At 41.2% G+C, this 26,593-nt stretch overlaps 1 protein-coding gene across 29 annotated transcripts in view; it reads right to left on the bottom strand.

The window, feature by feature from the left end:
- The window catches only part of NCOR1 (nuclear receptor corepressor 1), a 115,654-nt gene that overhangs the window by 28,791 nt on the left and 60,270 nt on the right, over window positions 1-26,593 (bottom strand). For 19 of the 29 annotated variants that reach the window (XM_061389732.1, XM_061389739.1, XM_061389731.1 and 16 more), the window contains 11 exons: window positions 25,782-25,844; window positions 23,447-23,586; window positions 21,824-21,950; window positions 13,579-14,131; window positions 10,918-11,047; window positions 8,196-8,391; window positions 3,563-3,712; window positions 2,693-2,853; window positions 1,122-1,242; window positions 928-1,029; window positions 494-594 (listed from right to left, as the gene is read on the bottom strand). In XM_061389732.1, the coding sequence (XP_061245716.1) occupies window positions 494-594; window positions 928-1,029; window positions 1,122-1,242; window positions 2,693-2,853; window positions 3,563-3,712; window positions 8,196-8,391; window positions 10,918-11,047; window positions 13,579-14,131; window positions 21,824-21,950; window positions 23,447-23,586; window positions 25,782-25,844 (1,844 nt within the window). The remainder of the gene's footprint in view (window positions 1-493; window positions 595-927; window positions 1,030-1,121; window positions 1,243-2,692; window positions 2,854-3,562; window positions 3,713-8,195; window positions 8,392-10,917; window positions 11,048-13,578; window positions 14,132-21,823; window positions 21,951-23,446; window positions 23,587-25,781; window positions 25,845-26,593) is intronic. The other 10 variants (XM_061389749.1, XM_061389752.1, XM_061389759.1 and 7 more) reach the window with 5 other exon arrangements.

Genomic DNA, 26,593 nt, shown 5'->3' with positions numbered 1-26,593 from the left:
ACAGGTATATGAACTGAGTCAGCCTTCTTCCCCACCTCAAGGTCAAACCACTATGAAAGCACTTAACTCTCAGAAACAAAATTTGTCTTAAGGCCTAAACTCATGCAAATGGAGTCAAGTTTTTTCAAAATTTGTAAGAAAAAGACGACAAGTTGTAAAAGCAAGCAAACAATTTATGATTTTCCTCTCAATTTCTGTTTAAGCTGAACACATGTTAAAAGCTTTGCCAGGCAGAGTTGCATCAATTATAACTTGTTTTTTCTGACAATCTGCAAATAATCCACCTTTTTCAATGAAACACAGTATAGATGATTTGGCTTGTGGTTTATCATCTGAGGTTTATCACAGGTTTATCACTGAGACCTGTCCCAAATCCCAGAACAATGAACAACTTTGTCACAAAATTTGTGCTAGAATGGCCAACCCACTTGAGACTTCACTTCTGGTTTTCTCACCAGCTGTGGTTTGGGTCTTGGGAAGGAGAACAACTGACCTGGGTGATGGAACCTCGGAGGGATGGGATGCTTTCCACAGAGAGTTTGCTAGAGGGTGTTCCCCGAGTTATGCTTCCTTCTTGAATGGTTCCTGAGGTACCTGGATAACAACAGAATCATCAGCCAATCACACCCCCACACCTAGAAGAAAAACAGGCCAACAAAACCAGCCCCTGCTTGGGAGAGACGAGAAAAAAAGGGGAACAGCAGCACAAAAGGAACAGTGTTTTATTGAAACATACTTTAAAAATAATTTCACAATTTTTAAAAAGCACTGCAGAAACACAAAATTTCGAAGTTTTAAAATGATTTTTATATGGAAAGAAAATTTAAAGGCTCTAATTTAAGAGCCCATCTTTAAAACATATTACTGACTTCCCTTAACCCATTTACTGGGGACCAGAGTATATTTCTGCCCTACAGTGTGTCTTACCTCTGACCACCCCTTCGTGCTGGGCTCTGACCAGTAAACCCTCAGGCTGTGAGTTCTGGCTTCGGGGAGAGAACTCCTCCTGCTTGATGTAGGGCACTGTGGCTGTGGGCCAGAGCAAGACAGAATGAGCTCAAGTGCCAAGTCCCCGACTGGTGCGCCACAAAAGCGGCCACGGTCCCCGCCTCCTCACTGACCTGGCTTGGCGGCCTCCTGCTGCCGCGGCAGTCCCAGAGAGATGGAGCCTGCTGAGGGCTTCGCTGCCTCGGGGGCGTAGGAGGCCTGATTAGGAGAAGGCAAGTAAGTGCCGGGTGTTCCCTAAAAATAATGTTAAAGGACTAGAATAACACTGTCTCTTCACAAGGTCAACTCTAGAGTTAAGGTACACATTTCTGTTTAGAAAACCTACCACCCATCCACCCCCCACACCAAAACTAAGAATAAGTATACATAAAGCAAGAAAATCCTCGTCGCAGATTGGTTAAATTTTAAAAGCTTTTAAAAGGAGCGAGACATCTTCCAAAATCACCCTAAATTTTAGGTAGATTGATGTGTATTATTAACAAATTACATAACTGAAAACACTTAACCATACCCTCAGATGTAGCTATTATTATTAACTGCATTTATTATTAACTGCATTTATCCCTTGAAAAAATGGTGGAGGAAGAACTTCCAAAGACCCTCCTCCACAAACGCAACCAAACCAGAAAACTAGCAGGAAGGTTAAGAATCAGCCCTTTAAGAACTCTTTTCCAACTCTATAACCAAAGACCTATAGAAATCTGGGAGCATTTATTCAGGAAAACGGCGAACTCCGGTGAGAACTGTGAGCTCTGTGACCTGTGAACTTTGCTCTGCTGACCCCCATTGCCGGTCTGCTTCAGCCCTTAGAACCCACAGCTCTGGTCACATGAAAGTACGGGGGGTCAGTCTCAGGTGACTGTCATTATCAGACTGGCTGAGCGGTTCTCTAAGAGACCCCACTTGCAAAGCTGTCTTGATCTGGCTTGACGGGGTGGGGAAGCAGGTGTAGGCTTGTCAGAAACAATTAGAGTCAATGGATTAACTTCTCCCCTGGCCGAGGCAGGCAGAGCAAACAATCAGGCTAACCATAAACTGTAAGAGGGACGTCCCTAGTGGTCCAGTGGTTAAGACTCCATGTTTCCACGGCAAAGGGTGAGGGTTCCATCCCTGGTCAGGGAACTAAGATCCTGCATCCTCTGAGGTAGACCCCACACCTCCCCACAAAAAGGACAAGCTAAAGAACGAGATGTCCACAGGGGTCTGCAGAGGTCCAGCATCTCCCTGGGGACCTAGAAGGCCATACACACGTGCAGGCTGCACACCGGCCAGGGGAGACTCCAGAAGGCCGTGTGTCCTCACCATGTGTGGTCCCACCTCAAGGCTCTGTGATAGCAGGAAGTGAGGAGGAAGGCAGTGTTGTCGGCTGCCTGGCTGATGAGCCCCTTGGTAAAGACTGGGGAATTTAAGTCCTTCGGGCACAGAGCTCCCTGATCATTAGCTGACCACTGATTAAGCAGACAGAGATCTGAGTGGCCACATGACACACTCACTCAATTTGGGGACCTAACTCGAACAAACCTGCATGTGCCATGGAAGACAAAGCGACTGCTGCATTTTTAAGTCAATGTCTCGTCATAAATAGATTTTCATTTAGACTCTGACAAATAAATATGGGAGGGAGGGAAAATCTTTACAGAACAGTAACCAACAGAGAATCTCCTGGGAAGAGAAGCCCTCTTACCTGCGAGATGGAGCCTCCCAGTAAAAACGATGGTTTCTCGGAAGCCACTGTGGTTTTCGATGACGGGATGAGAGGAGGCGGCGGCCGAGTGGGCCGAGTTGTTGGAAGCCGAACCCCTTCAGGGAGGTTAGTTATCACCTGATGTGGAGCAGGCTGGAGGACTTTTAAAAGGAAGAAAAAAATTATTCGAAATAGTCAGTTTCCTAGTTTGTGATGTTCCCACCTATCCCAATTATTTCTTCAATCACAATTCAATTGTAAGTGCAAGATGAATTCACTTAGATTAAATCTGTATCCATACTCAGGTCACAAATGGTATCTGTGACACTGAAATACTCAACTCCCTGTCAAACCAGAGCTTTCAGACTGATGTCCATTTCAGACTATTTCTGTTCAGCTTATGCAAATGGCAATCTTTAGTGATTTTTTCTCTCTTTGCACCACTCCTTGAACCTCACACAGGAGGTGAAAAGAAGGGTATTTCTTAGGGACAGCTGATATTACAACTCTAGAAAATATACAGATATGACTGACAGCCAGTTATATGTCCTCTTTGCATCTTGCATAATTTGAGAAACACTGATTCTGACTCTCATAGACACTGGAATATTTTTTAGCAGGGGGTGGATCTCAAGATTTTCACAAAGTACATGTACTCATAGGAGAACAGGCAGTCAACGTCACAGTATACAGGTATGAACACAAACCTCCCAGTGGCCCAGTGAATCTCAACTGAATACAACTGAAGATGGGATGCAGAGAAACAAGAAAGGAATTCTGAAATAGCAGGGACATGTCCTGGGAGCAAACCACCCCTGCCAGCAGTGTAGGTGGATGGCCAGCAGCCACGGCAGGAGGATCGGTATTTACCTGGCGGGCCACTAGAACGGACTGCACCCACACCGGGCTGCGGAGAGAGCCTACACGGTGACGCTGACCTGGCCGCGGTACTGTGCATCTGTGCCTCCTGCTCTAGAGCACGTGTGGCCTCAGCATAGGGCATATAGGCGACTGATTTTCCTATGGAAGTTAAAGTTACCAACATAAGGGAAGAACCCCAGATTGAAATAGCAAGTGTGACAGGACCAGCCCACACTGTCCAGAGGCAGATCCAACTCTATACTACTATAGAGGTCTAGGTTACAAAACCCTACACATCCAAATCTTCTGTGTAAGCACCAGTACTCTGACCTAATGAAATCCACAAAAATCCGATAACAATTTCTTCTTTCAAAGCACAAAGAACTTCTCTGTCCTCTTATTAGGAGAATCAAGTCTTTTCACATGCAATAAAGATCACAACAGGCAAACAACGGATTATCCAGCCATTCTATGAATTCAAGTATACCCTGAATTAGAGACCAGAATGCTGAGGATTTTGACTTTTATAATTAGCCTCTTGAAGCCCACTGCTTAGTATTAGAGAAATAAATGCAATCAAGAAACGGAAGAAGGATTTCAAAAGATGCAGATCAAAATCATTTTGAATGGCTATGCAAGCTTATGAATTTTACTATAACAATGCTAATGAAAATTATTCTACTAATTTACCTCCACATGAAGTATAAAAATAAACTTTAAGCATTTCAAGGGCATATCAGATATGCAGTCATATTAAGAAAAAACACAAATATATATAATTATATAATTTTCTATATTATATATATATCATCTTTTCTTTTTTTAAAGGAAGTAAAATTGACATACTATAATTTTAGAAAAGAAAGTAAAAATCATCTGTAACCTAAACCACTTTAAACTGTGGCATTTTAACGTTTGCCAGAACAAATTCCCATTCATCTTTTATTCTTTTGCTTACCTAGTTTTATCCACTTGTTCTTTCAGATAAATCTAAATTTAAATCATTTTGAGTACTTCCTCCCCAATGTATCACTGGAATTTTCACTGGATGTATATTTACAGGAGACTTGACATTTTATACTGAGTTTTCCAATTGAGGAACGTTGATTTTTTCATACAGGTCATTTTTCATAATTTCATATAATTTTAATAGATGTTTTTTATTTTGTTGTGAGGAAAACCATCTGTTTAGTATTTATATTTAGTATAAATATATATATATATCTGATTTCTGCAGATACAAGAAAGATAAATACAAATCTCTGTATATCAATTTTTTCTGAGAAACTTAATGAACTTTCCTCTTAGCTCTAATAACTTCTCAATTAATTCTTCAGGCTTCCTAGGTGGATAATCTTCCCCTGTGAAAAATAACTTGCCTTCTCCCTCAACAATAGCCCTCTTGCTTGATTCCTTTCTCCCTTAACTGCAGTGACATGGCATCTTCACAGGTCCTTTCTAAAGAGAAGGTCTCCCGCCTCTCATTGTGAAGTAGAAGGTTTGTGACTGGTTTCAAGTAGAGAATTGACTAGCACAATTAAAATGTTCTTGAGCTTATTAAGGTATTTTTTAAAAACCGGAAACACTGAAAGTAACATCAGCTAATAGGAATCTGTACTATGGGCAGAGCACTGAAGACTACAGGAAGTATCTCGTTAAGCTCTCAGGACTGAGATCATTAAGACCGTTTGACAGAGGAGGCAACTGAGGCTCAAAAGACTCACACCCTAACTGCCCAACCAAGGCTGGAGACTTTCCTGCAGCAGTGCAGTTCCTGGCCTGAGCCCTGAGCCGCAGTGCAGTGATGGCTTCCTGAGCACTGGGTGCAGAAATTTCAGATGCCTCTGGGGACACCATCAGGATGATGCTACCCATTCCTTCTCTGACTGATTAATAAGTGTCCTAATACTGTGCAGATTTACAAAATAAACCAACTACAAAAAAAAATGTCTCCCTTTCTAGACAATTTAACGTGAGAGCACATTATATATATATATATTCAGTGAAGGATGGCTTTATAAGTTTATAAACATGCATAAAAATAAATATACTTGTCATAATAGTGTTAAATAAAAAGATGAAATTTTAGATGGTTCTAAATACAACCATTTAAGTCATCACGTACTCAGTTGAAAAAATAAAAAAGATAAACTAGATTCAGTTGCACAGAAGCATTAACTCTTATTTTGGTTGGATTTTGTTAAAACCTGCATTAGAACTTCACTTCATTAGAAGTGAAGTTCTACCTTTACATATGTCAAGTCTGAGTTCTTTCACTGCAGAAAAAAGGTTTCCAACTAAAGCAGGAGTCAACTTGTACAAATGTTACTAGAAAATGAGAACAACTTTTCTCTGAGGCTTTTTCAAGCTTTTCTACAAATGGAAAGGCTTAAACCGCCTGTCTCATAAAGAGAAGGTGAACACAATCCAACAGGTGGACAACAGGTGCTGCCTATTACCTTCTAAATGAGCCCGTGAAAGGAAAAGCCAGAACTGTGTTCCTACCTCACATGGACAACACCAGTTGGTAATGGTTTATATGTTAGAACTCATTCTCACTGTATTTACCATTCTATAAACTATTCTATGATGCTGCACTGAAAATATTCCTATCAAACACTCTACATACAAGTGAGTTAATTGCAAACATATAAATGTTATTTGGGAGATTATCCTTTAAGCAAACTACAAAATAGCTATAAATTCAGGAGAGCCTTCAGCACTTGTTAAACGAATTACTGGATGAACATACTAGCTAGATTAGCTAAAACAAAACTTAACCTTAGAATAAAATGTAATCAACCACCCCAGTTTGTAGAGTCACCTTGAACCAAAGTGATGTCATATTAACAAACACTTTGGTGTCATACTGATCACATAAATAATGACAGTTTGGGTTTAACACCACTGTATCACTATTCAAAAAAGGATACCATTCAGATCTAAACCACATGGATTAATGTGACTGATCATGGAGAAATGCAATTCACAGTCTGAAGTCTCAGAACTTGGGGCTGCCAATATAACCCACTTGTAACGGAGATAAAGAAAAGAGCCTCAGTTCTTAAAACAATTATACAGACATATTAGAATGATTCAGATGTTGTCAGCTGAAAAATGCTAAGCTTTAGCATAAGTTCAGAAAACACTATTTGAATGTTAGTTTTTCCACATTTTAATTCTGTTTAAAAAAATTTATTCTAAATCATTTATGTAAGGGATAGATCAAAAGACTTATTCTATAATTTATAATTTTCATACTGACAGATTTTTCTCATCATTGGAATCCTCAAAAGACAAGTACTTCTGCTAAATCCATTTTTATCCTACTCCATTTAAATCATTCCTTTAACATGTAATTGCTGAGTACACATTATGTCAATTACTGAGTTAGGGATTAAGGATTCTCTAGAGGCAATATACTAAAAGCTCACAAGTTAACAATATTTTTTCTACTTTCATTCAAGAAATATTCATTTAGCACCTATTATACATATAGCCATGGTGGGTATTAATCTGGTTCCCATTTTTAATAGCCTAAGATTTATATTTAAAACACTAGCAATCTTATATGTAAAACTCTGACACAGGACGTTCAGTAACTAACCGTTTACTCCTGGTGGGACAGGGACAAGGAGTCAGCAGGGTCAGTTAAGCACCACAGTTCCACTTTTACGTTAAACAGTCCTTGAAATGCATGGCGTTCTATAGCTAACAGCCCTTATCTTATACAAGGTACTACCAACAGTCTACTGAATCATTACAAAAAATGAAACCATAGTCAGAGAAGACTTTAATGGTCTCATATTCTAAGTGTGTTGTACTAGGCAGTCCATCGGTTACTATCAACCAGACTACTACTACAGAGTACTGACTACTAGGTGCCGTTTTCTAACCATAACAGAAGAATTAACTAAAATTTAGTAATGGCTCCCTTTCTTCTTGTTTTAAAAGAAACTAAGTGTATCATGCACCTACTAAAAAGAACATGCACAACTCAAATCTGTCACTTGAAGTAACAACAGTGACACAAAGGATAACAGCACTCTTCAAGGTGTCTATTACACTATGCATGTGCTAATATACTACTGCTGTAAATTATCATACTGTATGTAAAATAATGCTGAACCACACGTTATAAAACAATACTGAATGTGCATTCGTTTTCAGAAAGGCAGAGATATAGCTAGATTAGACAGACAGATGTATTATTTGCACTTTACTAAAGCTGAGAAGGTCAAGTGGCTTGCCCACGACCATAGTGAGGGGTAAGTCAAGGTCTGATCGACTGTGCTACACCAAGTTGATCTCATCATATCAGAGGTTTAGAATATTTCCCTGACTTGCTTGGAGGACAGGTAATTCTCACTGACTCTGAAAACTCAGATGAACGCAGCAGAAAGAACAGCCAGTACACAATCATCAGCAGTAAAGTGAACATCACAAAATTCACATTAACAAGAAGTCTACTGAAAACATCACCGCCATCCTTCAGTGATCAAAAACACTGACATCCCTTGACAGTCTAACGGAGGTTAAGGTAAGGAACTTTATCTGTTCAGGACAGCGCCATTAGGTTTCAAATGCAGCTCTGCTTCCCACCACCTGCACCTGTGTCCTGGGCGGTGCGCACACTACCCACCTTCCCAGTCTCTGCCGGGGCTCCGGGCGGCACCGCATGGGCTGGTGGAGCTCCGACACTCTAGGTCCAGCTGCTCCTGCCGTTGCCGCTGTTCCTCCAGGAGTGCCGACTCATGCATGGCTTTGATGTGCCGCTGGTAGAGGGCATAGCCGCTCACAGGGGTCCCGATCGGGATGTTACACGGGGTGCAGGAAACCTACAGGGAGGAAAAAATCTAAATACACCAGACACCAACAAAGTAGCCATTTTACCATCTGTTGCAAGTAACCCTTATTTCTATATAATCTGACTACTTGAAGTGGTTTTACCATTTTTTTAATCAAAGAAATCTTCAAGCTTTATGCTTAAAATGCTAAACAATTACTTTCAGATTTGAACACGATATAAATCCCAAACCTGTGTTGCTGCTGCTGCTGCTAAATCACCTCACAGTCATGTCTGACTCCGTGTGCCCCATAGACAGCAGCCCACCAGGCTCCCCCAGGCCCCTGGGTTCTCCAGGCAAGAACACTGGAGTGGGTTGCCATTTCCTTCTCCAATGCGTGAAAGTGAAGTCGCTCAGTCGTGTCCAACTCCTAGCGACCCCATGGACTGCAGCCTACCAGGCTCCTCCATCCATGGGATTTTCCAGGCAAGAGTACTGGAGTGGGGTGCCATTGCCTTCTCCGAAAGTTGTGTTAAGAGAAATCAAAGTCAGAAATCACAGTATTTCCATCTGCTTTTAACTTAAGACTTTGAGCCCCTGGTGGCTCAGGTCTGGCCCACCCTCTTCCTGACCCTCATAGGTGCTCACACCCACTCCTGTGGATTTAAATGTCACCTCTATGTTAATGGCTCATAAGCAAATATTTCTGAGACATTTTTCTCCAAGTTCCACAGTCACTGCCCTTAACAACTCCACTCAGCTATCTCAAAGCACCTCAAAACTCACATTCAAAATGGAGCTTCTCATTTGCTACACTGAACACTTCTCTGGCTTCTCGTACAAAGCAGAACCCCAGCAGCTTCAGCCAGAAGTCTGGCAGCCACCACGGCCTCACCCATCTCCTCCCGTCCACCACCAACTTCATAAGATGCAGTTCTCTTCAGACAGGCCAGCCCCACCATCCAACGCCACACTGCCATCCCTCCTGCCTTCCCTCTTGCTGCCGCCTGCTCCGCTCTCACAGTGCACATCACTGACACAACGGGCAACTTAGACTCCTGTTTTCTCTGTCTTCTGTCTCTCCCACCTCATAAAGAAAAGAATCCAAGCTGCTCTGGCATGAATATGCGCATCCTGGGACTAGCAGAGAGCAGACCCTTTTACAACCTGTGACCTAAAGACCCACAGTTTTTTCCACTGCTGTAGGTAGGATTTTTCACTGCACTCATAATACACACATAATTTTCTTGCCTTTGGGTTTTAGCTTATATGTAAATGTGCCTTCTCCTTCTTTTACTATAAATATAAAGCAAAATGAACTGCGTTGGTCCAATCAAAACATTATTTCCTATGAAGAGTTTTTAAGTGTCTCTTTAACCAGGAAGTACTCCTTCCTCTGAATTGCTCATAGTATATTTTTCAACCTAACAGAGCATCACATTTTAATTCTTTTAAATTTTTATTGTGCAGAGGGGACATACGTACACCTATGGCTGATCCATGTTGATGTATGGCAGAAACCAACACAACATTGCAATTATCCTCCAATTAGAATAAATGAATTTCTAAAAACTGAGGCAGAACAAGAAACAGGATTTGCTTCTATGTCTTATTATCAAGACCAATCTCTAAATTTTCTGAAGTCAGAGATTATGACATTCCACAAAACATAAGAAAAATGTTACCTTGAACTCGGCAGACCCTCAATTTATGTCCATTTGGGTAAATCAACGAATGAACAAATGTTTAATGATTTTTTTGGTGAGCCTATTTATCAGAGGCACACACTTAACTTTTATGTATTGTCATGTGACCTAGGGAACAAATTTTTATCCTCTGAAATAAAGAGCTAGAACATAACTAAGGATCAATACCCAATACCAGAATTCAGGATCAAAAGGGAGTCAAATTCACAGAGATTAATAAGATAATATGCAAATAAAACTAGGTTTGGAACTGTATACTAAAGCTAACCATAACCTCTATAATTTATTCTAAACATTCAACATCTAGATACACTATTTATATTTACTATTATCTTATAGCAAAACAAAACAAACACAAAACTCAGTAACATTTATGGCTAGAGCACCACATTTCTCTTTTTAACTTAACTGGAAATGGATCATTTCAATCAATTCTCACATGAATTCATTTGAAAAAGCAATGCATTCAACAGATGAATGGATAAATCAAATGTGGTCTATACACACAGTCTTAAGATAGAAGGAGAATCAACATGTGCCACAATATGAATAATCTTCAGAACATTAGGCGAAGTGAAATAAAACAGCCACAAAAAAACACAAACACTGTATTATGAGCCCACTTCTGTAGGTAGCGAAATTCATAAAACAGACAGTAAAAAGGTGTAGGTTGCTGGGGGCAGGGGAGAGTGATGGTTTAATAGATATACTTAACCCTACTGAACAGCACACGTAAGAGTTAAGATGTAAATTTCATGTTATATGATTTTTACTACAATTAAAAAAAAAAATCAAGCACTGATTAAAGAAGAAATGTCTCTAAAGGTCTTTGTTTTCAACTCTACTTTTCTTACTCACGTTGAAAACTTACCATTGGTGGGATGACAGCAGCTCGATGCTGAAGCTGAGGCAGGTCCAGTGGGTTTGGTTTTATGGGTGATGAGACCAGTATAGACCCAGTGGGATTTAACAACGAAGGCTTGGAATCCATAGGAAACATTCTGAAAATGCAATTAAAAATGACTAATCAATATATTCTTATTCAAGACTTTAAACATACAATCACCATAATTCCTTGTAAGTTAACATGTACACACACACACATATATAACATTAACCTTACATATTTGAATAGTAAGGAAAAAATCTACAAGGCTAAATTTTCAGGTAAAGAAATCTAATGTTAATTTATAGGTTGATACTCATCTGCATCTAACCAACAGAACAATCTGAACAAGGGCCATTAGAGAATGTCAGGTCCTAATTTACCATTAACATAGGTTACAAACTAGTGTTTTGCTAAGATGAGAGAGTATTTTTAAAACATCTGAATAAACCACCATCATTTTAAAATCAAGAATTTCACCCAGGGACTTCCCTGGTGGTCCAGTGGTAAAGAGTCCACTTGTCAATACAGGGGACGTGGGTTCCATTCCTGGTCCACGAAGACCCCACATGCCACAGGGCAACTAAGCCCACGAGCACCACAACTACCAAAGCCTGAGCCTAGAGCCTGAGCTCCACAAGAGAAGCCATCTCACTGAGAAGCCCACACATTGCAACAGAGAGCAGGCCTAACTCATCACAACTAGAGAAAACAAGCCTGCACACAGCAACAAAGACCCAGCAACACCAAAAAAAAAAAAGAAATAGAAACAACAAAAAAATTTCACCCATAATTCCAGACTCCTGGTTTCTCATGAAAACTGGGGAGAAACGGCACCACAGAGGCAGCACTCCCACGAGGCAACAGCAGGTTGAGCTCACATGGCTGCCCGCGCTCCCCACCCAGCCCGTGCTCCCGCTCACCCTCTGCCACCGCACACTGCACCACTTCACTTAGTTTCAGGACCCACACTTGAGTAAAGGATGTCCAGAAGAGGAACTGGAACACAATACCTTACAGGCGCCATCATATTTCCCAGTGTTGTCAGTTACCGGGAAAGGTGAACATTTGAAAAGGTATAAATGTGTAGGAAAACAGGAATGTGTAAAAGAAAACAACTTTTTACACAAAGAATCAAGATATTATTAAAGATACAAACAACAGAAAGTGTCATTTTGCCAGCTTGGAAGCAAAGTGAACTAGAGGATCATCCACAGAGTACCATGTGCTGATAAGGAACGTCAGAACTTCATGACCACTATCACAGTCAGCCCTCAGGTGCTCCTCCCCTTTATGATTACTGCCATCCTAATTTTCCCTTCAGTCATAAATTTATAAATAAGTCACTAAAGCCAACAGCACAGAACACATGACTCTTATTTTAGATGACATTATTTCAGTAAAACATGCTTAAAAAGGGACCATACAGCTTGAATCCATTTATGTTTAAAGTTTGGAACAGTTAAAATCCACAGTATTGAGACATGAGAAGAAGAATGCTAGAACCTTCAATTTTCTGAAAAACCATGGTTAAGTAGGAGCCCTATATTATTTCTATTTTTGCTGATTAAAATTCTATTATCTACCACATAAAAATCTTCTTGGAGAAATCATGATTGTTATGTTCAATACCATTCTAGTATCAAGTCCCATTCTTTAGTATATAAGATGTACAATACACTGTAAACGGACCGAAAGCACAATGACACCAGGACACACTATAGAAGCAGAGCTCTGAGCAGAATCTGGCTGTCTCCTGAGAGCCTCTTTCTTATTAAAAAGGGGGAACATAGAAAAAAAGAGCTGAGTTGGGTTTCTGGTCAAATGACATTTTGGTCTAATTCATTCTACAGTTTGCACCAATCAATTCAACATGGTACAAATGATTCTAGGTACTGTGATTCTAGGTGACTGCATTTTTTTCAGGGAAAAGTAAACACCCAAGAAACTGAGTATACTAAAGAAGGTAGTATCTACTCCTATAAAAATTTATTTTTTTTACAGCAAATGTTATAAAAACCATAAAGATTGTATTTCTATAATATTAATTTGACTAAAAGTATGTAAGTTAATTTGTATCATACTGTACTTTAAATTACAAATATGAATAATCTACCGTTTTAAGTGATACAAAAAGGTGACCATTACAATCACCACCAACTTGAATCAGATTATGCTTTCTAACACACTTTTCCTCCAGTCCCCATTTTTGCCCTCAGCATCTCTCACATCTCACACGCAGGCACTGTGGCCTCGCTCCGAGGCCATTCCATCCGAGGGCAGAGCTGGGGCCCCCGCCTCCCGCCTGCCCCTTCACCACCACGTCACATGGCTCGGCCACCACAGCAGCAGGCAACTGCGGTTCTGGTCACAGCTCTGGGAGCTGACCGCCATTCTCTGCTATCATATGGGATGTACCTAACAATTGATACGGAAAGAAGTTAAAGTCTTTTTCTTTAAAAAATAACGACCACACAGTTCTTTTTGGTTAATCAGGTGACTAGCATCAGAACCCAACAGTAAAAGCAGACAGACTCTCTCACTGGCCAGTATTTACACAGGAGCAACCTTGGCAGCCAGCACCACCCCGGGTTCAGTCTGCGACCAGCAGAATAAAGACGGGGGAGGTCAAGGAGGGAGCCTCACCGCTGCCTCTCGGGCTCCCCGTCCACGTCCTCGTCTGCACTGCAAGTGGCGCTGGAATCATGGTCGGACAGGGGCTCGGGCCTCGGGGCACTCAGCTGCTGGGCCACCCCTAGATCGTCTTCTCCAGGCTCCGGCTTCTCGCCACTCCTCTGCAGGTCTCTGTCTTTGGGGTCCCCTTCGACTCTGGATGGACTGCTTTCTGGCACCCGCATTTCAACATCCACAGCATCGGCCTTGGTGGCAGAGGGGAGGTCAAGAGCAGAAGTGCCTTCAGCCCCGTGCTCCTCATGCTCCACTTCCATTGGCTCGGCCGTGTCCACTGTGATGCTATCATTCGCCGGGGCTTCCACACTGTCATCCTCGGCCACTTTTGTGCTCGCAGCTGCCGGCGAGGGAGAAGGCCTGGGCGCGGCATCAGGGGTGGCCTCCAGCTCGGCCGCGGCCTCAGCAGTCCCTCGAGGAGGCGCATTTTCAGTGCTGTCTTCGCCAGGCTTGACAGCTTCAACTGGTGAAGGAGAAGGAGCACTTTCTGTATCAGAACTATTTTCAGCACCTTAAAGATAATGATACAGCATAAAAATCTGATAATGAACATGTGTCAGGTGGTGACAGAAGCCATGCTTGAAAGTACTTGTTTAGGATGAGTTATCCTCCTGTGATGACCTCCCTTGAAGTACCACAGCACTGGGAAAACAAGTTTTCTAAAAAGTACGAAAGGGAAAGCTCAAATTGCCTCAGTCTTTGGAAACAGAAAGCATAAAAGCTTTTAATGTCCAAAAATAATTCATACAAAATTTGAAAAAGATAGAATAAAACTAAATCAAAAACATTTCCATAAAAGATGACATTCTGATTTATTTCTACCAGTCCTGTCTCTGCTTTTTTTAACCCAGGAGAGCTGACATTAGAACAGCACCATCCAAAGAGGAACCTAATGCACATTACATCCGTAATTTTAATTTTTCTTGAGGCCACGTTAAAAAAGTAAGAAGAGAGACAGGTAAAATTAACTTCAACAATAATTTTATTTAACCCAATATGTGCAAAATATTACCATTTTAAACATAACCAACATAGAAACCTAGTAACAAGGTGTTTTACCTTTTTTTAGTACTAAGTCTTCAAAATTTGCTATTTCACATTTCGGCACATCTCAACTTTCTCGACAGCTGTCCCTTGGTGTCTGGAGGGGACTGATTCCAGGAAAACCCCCACACCCCACCACAGATACCAAAATCCACGGGTGCTCAAGTCCCTTGTATAAAAGGGCGTAGTGTTTGCATACAACCTATGCACATCCTCCAGTACTCTTCACATCATCTCGAGATGACTTATGATACCTAATAAAACTTCTGTCTGAAGAGCTGTACGAACAATGCAAATGCTGTGTAAATAGTTGCCATAGTGTGGAATTCTGCTTTGGGGCACCTTCTGGGTTGTTTTTTTTTTTTAATATTTTGGACCCGCAGCTGGTTGAACCCGCATATGCAGGATCCTCAGGTGGAGGGAAGACTGCAATCACATTTTAAGAACTCAACCACCACACGGGTGTCCAGTGGCTACCTCACTGGATAGCAGAGCTCTAGGACAATATTACATAGGTTCTGTCATTTAATTTGTTGTAACACTGGTCTTTCCCACCATTTGTTCCATCTCATACATGTACTTTTAATGCTTTTACCTAGATGTCACAAAGGAATTACAAATTCTCTGTGTCTTACTCTGGACTGGTATTCAACTCTCCCAAGTCTCAAATCAAGCTCTTTTTTAGAGTTTAGTATCCAGCAAACAAGCTAGGAACCCAGGAGTCATCTTTCACACGCTCCTCTCATTTATCTCCAGATTCTGCACCTTGATGAGTTATAGATTTCTCTCTAAAAATATCCCTCAAATCCAGCCATTTCTATTCAATTTCACAACTGCCATTTGACTCCAGAAACGACTCTTCTCACCACCACCCCAGACTCCTCTCTACCACAAAGCCAGAGTGAATTTAAAAGCCCAATCTTACCAAAACTCACTCGCACTCTCTCCCGCTTAAAACGTCTCCAGGAGCCTTGCTGCTCCCAGGATCCAGTCCCAAGCTGCTGGGTGTGGCCATTCTTGCGAGCTGCCCGCTCTCTCTCCAGCCCCGCCTCCTCTGTGGTCTTCTTTCAGTTCTTTGAAGGTCCATGCATCCCTTACTACTGACTACACACATTCTGAATGGCTTTCATCTACTCTTTCCTTTGGATATTAGATCAACTACCACATACTTTAAAAAAAAGCCTTCTCTGATTACCTCAACAAAGCTGAACTTTGCTGCTGATGGCTTCCACAGCACATGTACTGACTGCAGCTACAATTTTACTTTTGTTCACAATTACGTGACCCCTGGCTGTTGCTCCCATGAGCCTGTGAACACCATACGGGTAAGGATTACACATTTCGCTTTTCATTTAGTCCTAGTGACCAGCACAAGGCCAAGGTCCTGGCACAGAGCGGGCTCACATACCTGATGCGGTGTGAAATGAATGAGTGGCTGTGAACATGTCTTTAAGTTTATGTCACCTTTCCTCTATTACTGAACCCTTGGGCTACTTTCAACGCGACACTGCTATGAACAGGACACAGAGATACTCACTTCAACATTATGTTTTCGATTATTTTCTTAAAATAGACTACAAGACAACACAAAAAATTTACATCTCCCTAAAATTAATACATATAACTCCAATGAGAATCCCAAAGGTGTGTAAGATCAATTTATAATTTATGTGAAAAAATAAGTCCCTGAGAAAATTCAAGAAAATTAGAAAATGTTACCAGCATGGGAGAGACTTACTCCTCAGACACTTAAACTCACTACAAAGTCAATGTATTACGACACGTTTGGGGCTGCCCCAGAGACAGACAAGACAAACCAGTGGTACAGAAGAGAAGGTCAGGAACAGGTCCTGATGGACGTGAGGAACTGATACATGCCAGAGCCAGTGCTCTAAATCTCTGAGGCAGGATAACAGCTAATGAGTGCGATTTCTCAGAACTGGTCCTTTGGTGGGAGAAAAACACGAATGCTGCCTTACATAATGCAGAAAAAGAATTCCAAATGGGATAAATCCTTTTAAAACTCTTAAGAAGATAATCTAGTACGAAATACAAATAACCTCAAGAGATATGCAGAAATATTTTAAGCAAAATAGGAAACTCTGATGCCATAAATGTATCATTTTTATATAAAAAACAGTAAAAATAAAAACTTAAATGATCATATGAGAACAAATACTTTTCACACATAACATAATTTTTAATAACTCGACAAATTCATGCTTTCATTCATTCAAATATGTGCCTAACACCTGCCATATAAGAAGCTGTTTGAGGTCCTGGTAACCCAGCCATGGGAGAAGAAATCCTAGGGTGAAACAGGGAATGAGCAATAAACACTTGACACATCAGGTAGTAATAAACGCAGTGAATATGGAACTCACTGAGAGCCAGTGGGTACAGAGGCATGAGAGCACTCACATGACATCGCCAGAGGCCCAAAGGAAGTGGGGAAGCGCATGCCAGGAAGAAATGAGCACGCGGAAAAGCCCCTCACCTGGGGTTGTCAGCTTGGGCGCAGCAATGAGGACAGTGGGCAAACAGAGGGAGTGGCGCCTCACACCTGCCAGTGCCATCATCACAAAGACAAGCAGTGCCAACAGCTGGGGGGACGTGGAGAAAGGGGGCCCTTAATGCACTGCTGGTAGGAAGGGAACTGGTGCAGCCACTATGAAAAAGAGTATGAAGCTTCCTCAAAAAATTAAAAACAGGACTACCATATGACCCAGCAATTCTATGCCTGGGTATTATCTGAAGGGGGAAAAAAAACACTAACTTGAAAAAATATATGCACTCCAACATTCACTGGAGCACTATTTACAATAACCTAGATATGGAAGCAACCTAAGTGTCTGTCAATGGATGAAAGGATTCAGAAAATGTGGTATGTATATACACACACACACATATATGTAAACATATATAAATATATGTCTTGTCATTTCTGACAACACAGATGGAACTTGAGGGCGCTGTGCTAAGTGAAATAAGTCAGACAGAGAAGGACACTGGATGATCTCACTCACGTGTGGAATCTTTAAAAAGAAAACAGCACCAATAGAGAGAATACACTGGTGGTTGTCAGAGGCAGGAGGTGAGGAGTAGGCAAAAGGGATGAATGTGTCAAAAGACTCAAACACCTAGTTATAAAATAACTAAATCCTGTGGATGTGACGTACGGCATAGTGACTACAGTTAATTACACTGTGTTGTAAATCTGAAAGTTGCCAAGAGTAGACATTAAAAATTCTCATCACAAGAAAAGTAACTATGCAATGATGAAAGTTAACCAGACTTACTGGATGATGAACTAGATTATTTCATAATGTACAAGTACTGAATCATTATGTTGTTCACCTGAAACTAGTGTAACATTATATGTCAATTTTATCTCATTTAACCACAGTAAAAAAGAACAGAGTGAGCAACAGAAGGGGCCGCCAGAGGCCAGAGACGTAAGAAGGGCCAGTGCCTACAGGGAGGCTGCACGCCTCACTGCAGGCCTCCAGCTTTGATTCTGAATGAGATGGGAGAAGCATCACAGGATGTGGAGCAGAGAGACCTGACCTGATTTGTATTTTACAAGGTTCACTCGGGCTGCTCTCTGGAGGAAAAAAAATATAATGGAACAAACAGCAGCAAGCAGACCAATCCAGAGGCCACTGAAGGAAGGGACAGTGGCTCTAAGTGGGGTGGCAGCAATGGAGGAGGGGAGATCTAAGGAGATGCACCCACGCACCCAGGGGGAGACTGGAGGGAAAGGGAGGTGTGGAGGTGAGAGACACAGGTCGGTTTCGGATGCTGTTAACCCTTAGGTGCCCAAATACAAAGGTTATACAGGCAGTTAGATGTGTGAGCCTGGACTCAGATAACAGCTCAAGTCTCAACAACAAAAACAAAATCAAAAGACAAAAGCTCAGAAGAGCACCTCATGTGTTATAAGGTCTAATGGACAGCAGCAATTATGGTTGGTGAAAGATGCTACCAGTGTTGAAAGGCAGACAAAAAGCCAGACTTCATCCTCATTTCCGGAGAGGGCAATGGCACCCCATTCCAGTACTCTTGCCTGGAGAATCCCACGGACGGAGAAGCCTGGTGGGCTGCAGTCCATGGGGTCCCGAAGAGTTGGACACAACTGAGAGACTTCACATTCAATTTCAATTTCATGCATTGGAGAGGGAAATGGCAACACACTTTGGTATTCTTGACTGGAGAATCCCAGAGACAGTGGAGCCTGGTGGGCTGCCGTCTATGGGGTTGCACAGAGTCAGACACGACCGAAGCAACTTAGCAGTGGCAGCAGCAGCATCATTTCTATTCACACAGTGATGGAAGCCAAGTTCGAGGACAAACTAACAAGTCATTTCTCCTCCAAAGCCTGGAGGACACGTCAGTGATTATGCAGATGACATCATCTGGCATAAGCACTCCTTCAGTTATCTTCTTCTTTCAAGTCTCAGTGCTTTACCAAGCACCAGCCAAGTGTGAGTGTCTTTTTCTTTCCCCCTCAGAACACCTCAAAGAATGATTCAGACCAAGAGAAAATCTAAATTACAAAAAAGGTTTGGTCCTTCTGATGTAACTCATCGAATTACGAAAGATACTCATATGGTCAGACGCCCATTCAGGAAGCCAACATGGAGACTTGGCCTCTAGCAGCTATCTCCACTCACCCGAGCGCAAGAGCCTGAGGGCACAAACCCATGTGGCTTCAGGGTCTCCCTGAACTGAGCAGTTAAGACCAATCAGGGCTCATGGAAAATGCACTGTGCTTGCTGCTCTTCTCTGACAAGTGAAATTAAGTCAAAGGAACTGGAGACCCCACCATTCTGGTGGCAAGTTCATTTCCTACTAATAGGAAACCATTCCAGATGTCATCATTCCAAGGATCTCCCTCATAGCTCAGTCGGTAAAGAATCTGCATGCAATGCAGGATACATGGGTTCAATTCCTGGGTTGGGAGGAAGACCTGGAGAAGGAAATGGCAACCCACTCCAGTATTCTCGCCTAGAGAATCCCATGGACAGACGAGCCTGGCGGGCTACAGCCCGCTGGGTTGCAAGAGTCAGACATGACTTAGCGACTAAACCAGCATCACCAGACGTCACAACACACACACACGTACAAATGGCATGATGTGACCAGGCCAGTCCACACTAGAGCCCACGGAAGCATTGCTGTAATACCAGGTTGTAATTAACCTGACAACCTCATTTGACAGTTTGGAAAAAGCTTCACACAAAGACAAAGAAACAGGAAGAAAAGAGAAGGAAAAAAGTCATTTCGTGGTGTTCAATTTTTAAGAGTATGTCAGCCCATGCAACAGGATTCCATGTTCTGAAATAAACATACATATGACAAATAGACTTGGCCCTTGTTATGCACTGAACTGTGTCCCACCCCACCCCCAAATTTATGTTAAAGCCCTAACCCTCAATGTGACTATATTTGGAAATAATGCCCTTAAAAGGAGATAATAAAGGTTAGATGAGGTCATAAAAATTGGACCCTAATTTAAAGGGCTTCCCTGGTGGCTCAAATGGTAAAGAATCTGCCTATAATGCAGAAGAGACCAGGTTCGATCCCTGGGCGGGAAAGACCCCCTGGACAAAGAAATGGCAACTCACTCCAGTATTCTTGCCTGGAGAATCCCATGAACAGAGAAGCCTTCTGGGCTAAAGTTCCTGAGGTCACAAAGAGTTGGACATGACTGAGTGACTAAGCACTAATACAATAGGTAAGTTTCTATTGTTTAAGCCACCCAGTCTTGTGAAATAAAAGCTTCATGTACATTTATAACCCAGGCAATACTGGCTACCAGTTACAACCCTATTGAAGTCAGCAAACTCTGAGGACCTCTTTCCAAATGCCAGCCACCCCTTCAGACTGCTTGCAGCCCCTCAGCTCGCCCCAGGCAAGCCTGCTCCAGTGGTCTCTCCATTTTGGCAATACCCTGGGATTTCTTTGGAAGGAATGATGCTAAAGCTGAAACTCCAGTACTTTGGCCACCTCATGCGAAGAGTTGACTCATTGGAAAAGACTCTGATGCTGGGAGGGATTTGGGGCAGGAGGAGAAGGGGACGACAGAGGATGAGATGGCTGGATGGCATCACTGACTCGATGGACGTGAGTCTGAGTGAACTCTGAGAGTTGGTGATGGACAGGGAGGCCTGGCGTGCTGCGATTCATGGGGTTGCAAAGAGTCGGACACGACTGAGCGACTGAACTGAACTGACCTGACCTCGGTTTTCACAAAACCTCACAGAATAAAGTTCACTTATTGCTCAAAGTCAAAACCCATTTCAAGATAAATTTTAAGTTTAAAACCCAATGACAACAATTTGTAGAAAAACCAGAATTTAGTATTTCTAAAACTCCTGGAAGGTGTAGAACCTTTTAAGCTTAAAACATAAGCGCCTACAAAGGAAAATGCAAACAGCTCTAATTACCTGCAAAGCTTTAATTCTGGTAATTTAAAGATAAAAAGCAAATGAGATAGAGAAAATATTTGCATACATAAAACATGAATACGTTTAAGATATAACATATTAAAAGCTACTGGAATCACTGTGAAAATCCCCACTTGAGAAGAGGACAGTTAAAAGAAATTCACAGAAACTTTAATAGTAATGTAAACTAAATTAGGTACCTTTTTTAATTCGAAAAAAATCAAGAAAACATTTACTTTTTGAGGAAGTTGTCACTAATTTTTCAAAAGCATAAAGGATTTTATTTAAGTTTCTTGACATTTCTTTGGCCAACGCCTCTGGGACATTAATACATTTTTTTCATGAAAACATCAATATGACATGTTCAGCTTTATAAATGCTGAAATAAATCAAGCTCGATAAAATAAAGAAAGAGGAAAATGAAACTGAAGGTACTGACTGAACCAACATGTGTGGCAACGATAGAGACACAGTGACAGCTTATGGACGTCGGCACTTAGTGCCTCAGGTAGGACTGCCATCCTTCAAGACCTTTCAATTGCAGCACCTGGACCATCTCAGGAGCTACATAAATACACGTGTGATTGAATGATAAATACGCTGTGCTCTCGTTTCCTGAATGAAGCAATCCCTAGACAGCCAAACAACTAAGGCGCCCATCACGCATGTGGGCCAGCAGACGCCACAACCAGACGGAAGAGTGGTGGTACCTTCACTGTCCTCAGGGTTCTCCTCTTCGTTCGAGGCCTCAATGTCCTCATCCTCCTGTGCCGAGACGGTGGAGGCCACGCTTTCACATTGAGACACGTCTCGCTCTTCACGGGGCTTCCGTGAGGCCTAGAAGAGTAAAACTACTGTTACTTGGGATTTACATAACTGAAAGGAAAGAAGCAAGCCTTCTCACAGCTGAGCTGAGGCAGAAGGTGTACTCTAGACCAGCAGCTGCCTGTCTGACAAGCACCCTGGCTGGGGGCAGGCAGTCCCTTCAGGGACCACTAACAGGCCTTGTGTGCAGATAGATCGCTTTTATCAGAATGATCAAAAGTCACATCCAAACCATTTTCGGAACTACTTATCACTCTACATGCACAAACAGCCAAAGCCTGAAAGACTCCTGTTCTTCTCCCCCTCCAAAAAATGTTATTTTTCTAATAAAAATAACATACACATTTATTTTCTAGTAAAAATAATGTCATGGAATGTGAAAGACAGAAAATTATGTTAAGAAAAATAAAAATTGCTCATAATGCTAGCAGCTAGAGAGTCTCATCAGAAAAGTCTTTGAGTAGTGTGAAGATGTTAAGCTCATGGTGAGAGACACACATTTACCAAAATTTTAATTTTTGCCTAACAGCTGGAAATTTAAAAATGGCAACCAATATTAATGGATGTTTTCTTTCAAGACAGGCTCATTCATTTTCAAGAAAATGTCTGCAAACTTTCAGGTCTGAAAAGCCTGGTTTTTCTGTCATGCTTTTAATTAAAAATGACATTCCATGACAAAGGCGAGGTTTGTTTAGCTTGGAGCTCAAACAACCCCAGTGTGCCTTTCCTTGAGTGCTACCCTGGCCCAAGACAGTACAGAGGGCTCTCTGCCCCGCCCATCATTATACAGACACGTGTGCAAGGCTCAAGGTTTACCAAAGCCAAGTTTTATTTGCTTCACCAAAGGCACTAAGTGAAACTGCCGTTTTACAAAAACAAAGCTGCAACTGCCTGGAGATGAAGAGTGCACTGAGCTTGGCGGTGCCACCAAGGTCCACACCAGCGTACCAGCACTCTCACTCACAGCTTCTCTGACCCCATGGATGCAAATGTCCACACAGTGGGAAAGGGAACAGCTTAATATTCTTATGAAAACAAAATATTCATGGAGCCCTCAAAGAGCTCTGTAGACTCTGAGAACACTGGAATTTCCTTGTTAACGCATTTTCAATAATCTCTCATAATCTTTAAATAATTTTTTCCGTAACACTTCAAAACTTGCTGGTTTTTAGTCTTTACCCCATGGAGTCTCTGAGAAAACGTCTTTTTTCATAAGCCAGATCAACTCATTCAATATGGTCAACAGAACTCTGAAGTTTTCAATTCAAACTCCAAAATGCTTATATTTTTCAAATCCAGTTTACAGTAATTCAAAAGTACTGCACTGCCATTACTACTAACAGAAATTTTTCTCTCCGGGCAATAAAGAGAGTCAACTTGTGCCAAGAAACTAGCATATCCTTTATAGGTAAGGCTACAAAAAAGTTTTCTTCAAGAGCAATCTTTGAAGCGCAAAAAAAACCCCAAAAAACAGTAAGTAAAAGATTCACCACCTCTGATACACTCACTTTCTGTTTATGCTGCTGCAAAAGGTTGTCAAGGTTGTGCCTCCGTTTATAGTTAAAATAGAAGTTTTTACATTGGGCTTCACTTTTAGTTCCCACCATCTTGGCAATTGCTGCCCAGTTACGACCATGTTCCACTAGACCTGTATTTTAAAAACAAACCAAACATTAACTGAATAGTCACCTGATACAAGAAAAATAATACAATACCCCTAATCCTTGCACTCACCATCATTAACACTGTGTTTTCAGTTATTTATTGATACATTTCAATGCTTATTGAAATGTGATTGACACAAATTCATTAACAGCTCTATTTTTCTATCCAAAGTTCAAACATGCTCAATATTGGAAGAATGTGACCCTGCCCTTGCTGTGTTATCTCCCAGAGGACCAGGACAATGCAGACACACAGGGAGGGAGAGCCCAGACACTGTCAACTGCGTGGTTAGGTACTTCTAGATCCTGGGGAACACTGTATCAGCACAAAGTTAATAAGGCAATCAAATGTGAGTGACTAACACCAAGTAAAGACACATACTTGAGGCTCCAGGTATAATCAACATGTCCCCAGTCCATTTCCAATCAAGGATCCCCTCAAAAATATCAACCAGGTTTTCTTTTTGTTGTTGTTGTTGTTGTTTTACTCTTTCTGGAAGATTTTTTTTTTTTTTTGAATTTTTTTTTTTGAATTTTTAAAACTTTACATAATTGTATTAGTTTTGCCAAATATCAAAATGAATCCGCCACAGGTATACATGTGTTCCCCATCCTGAACCCCCCTCCCTCCTCCCTCCCCATACCATCCTTCTGGGCCGTCCCAGTGCACTGGCCCCAAGCATCCAGTATGGTGCATCGAACCTGGACTGGCGTCTCGTTTCATACATGATATTTTACATGTTTCAATGCCATTCTCCCAAATCTTCCCACCCTCTCCCTCTCCCATAAGAGTCCATAAGACTGTTCTATACATCAGTGTCTCTTTTTCAACCAGGTTTTCTTAAACCTTCTGTAACACAATGCATCACAGGAACCTATGCAATCTGACTTCCTTCCAACAAATGACACACATATGCACACAGAAACATATGTGCATGAAATATGGGCATATAAATGCATAAACAGAGATGTACATTAGACACAGGATGTACATTAGACACAGGTGTATCCAAACAGGAATTTCTAGTGCAAATTCAACAATTGGCAGGGAAAACATCAACTTTTCAAGGTTAACACCAGTAGACTCCTTCACAATGAAAACTGAAGATCACCTCCAGTTTCTGCCAGCATATGACAAAAGCTGAAAGGAAGGGGCAGGAGCAGTTGGGTGTGGGGATGTGCCTCGGACCAGACCACACTGTGGCCACGTGGGCATCCATTTACTGCGCTGTGACGGTCAGATGACAGCAATGCATATGAGTACAACTGTCACAGCAAACACACCTCAAATAAAAATATTCTGAGGACAGAACACTCTAAACTGCTGTATTTTAGGCAAAGTTTACATGATTCTTAAATGTGTTACTCATTACCAGCTAAATAGAAAATAAATCTGAAATGTGTCACTAAAAGGTCAAGCTATTTGTACTAATTTCTCTTTGGAACTGCAAGGTAAATCCTTAACCCTCAAAAGAATTGGCTAAATTTTCTCAAAATTATTTTACTTAAAAAGAATTTATTTATAAACCAATTATTTATCCTTTTAGAAATTTTAGCTAATTTCTAACTGTATGACCTGTACTTTATACAGGTCATTCATAAGCAAGAACAGAAGAACAAAAGACCCATAGTGTTCCAGAGTAAAATGAAGGCCATATGCTACACAAGTGTCAGAGGCAGAACTCAATCCTTCATCTGTCTGGCTGTAAAGTCCATGCTCTCATCTCTTGAATCACAGCACAATTTCTTAGCAATTTGTAATCAAACTTAGCCTTACTAAATGCAAACTGAGGAAATAGTTATCATTCTATTAAATGCAACTTTTAAATAAGAGACTTTTTCTATCAAATACCTTCCAAAACAACATTAATTGCATTTAATCACAACTCTTCTGTAAAACTGAAAGGGCTTACCTGCTCTCTAACAAGACATTCAAAATAAAATGAGAGAGAATGTTAAATCCCTCAAAAGTGGGTCCCTCAAACAAGACACACTGGGGTATGTTACAGAGCAGGATACTGTCAAAAAAAACCTTCTAAGTGTACTTCTAAATTCTGCTTCCATTGTGGAAGAACTTTTTTTTTTTGATTAAAAAGGAATTAGTTCCATATCACTCATTACTAATAACCCTAAAAACAAACAAAAACAAACCCGAAGAACCTGAACTACTATCATTTACCTTTTTTAGCAACTTCCATTTCTTCTTCTGTCCATCGAGAGGTTTCTACAGGTTCCGTAGAAACTGAAACAAAGGTAGAACTCAGTAAGTCAGAGAAGAGTCATCCACAGATTATACAGCACCAAGCATATAATCTGTTAACTCCAAACACACCTCCACGCTCTCACCAGTTATCTTTCTAAAGCACCAATCTAATTACAACACTCATCTATTTAAAAATCTTTGTTTTGTAAGCAAAGCAGAATATAGTCAAAACAAAGCCCACCATGATCTGTCCCCATTCGCCTGTCTAAATTATTTCATTTTATCCTTGTCATTCCCAGAACTTGCACTTTCTTCATATCAATACTTCATGTAATAATAAACTTGGTACCACCGAGCCACCAGTGACAGGACTCGTCATTAATATGATCCTTTTATAAACTAATGAAGATAGTTCCTAATAAGAGAGAAAAATGCCTATGCTTAGACCCAGTATTTCCTTGTCTAAGAATTTATTCCTATGAAAGTCAATTTAACAGAAAGAAAATGCCAGGTGAATACAGTTTTTTTCATTACAGTGCCATCTATGTTAGCTTTAAAGGGGGAAGAGATGGCCAACATTTCACAGCTACCAAAAGTGATAATAAAGATCACTCAGAAACTAGAAGACATTCGTGACACGTGCCTAGTTAAAACCTTAGAAAACAAGGGGGCACGCACACTAGGATTACAACTAAGTACAAAGGAAACCCACAGTCTTAGGGTAGTGAGGTCAGGGCTGGTGCTCTTTTTCAGAAGACTTTGATATTTCAGTCTAACAAATGTAAAGG

This window comes from Bos javanicus, chromosome 19, assembly GCF_032452875.1.
Source record: "Bos javanicus breed banteng chromosome 19, ARS-OSU_banteng_1.0, whole genome shotgun sequence".
Taxonomy (NCBI): Eukaryota; Metazoa; Chordata; class Mammalia; order Artiodactyla; family Bovidae; genus Bos; species Bos javanicus.
Note: the sequence above shows the minus strand (reverse complement) of the source record. Positions and strands in the feature narration are given on the sequence as shown.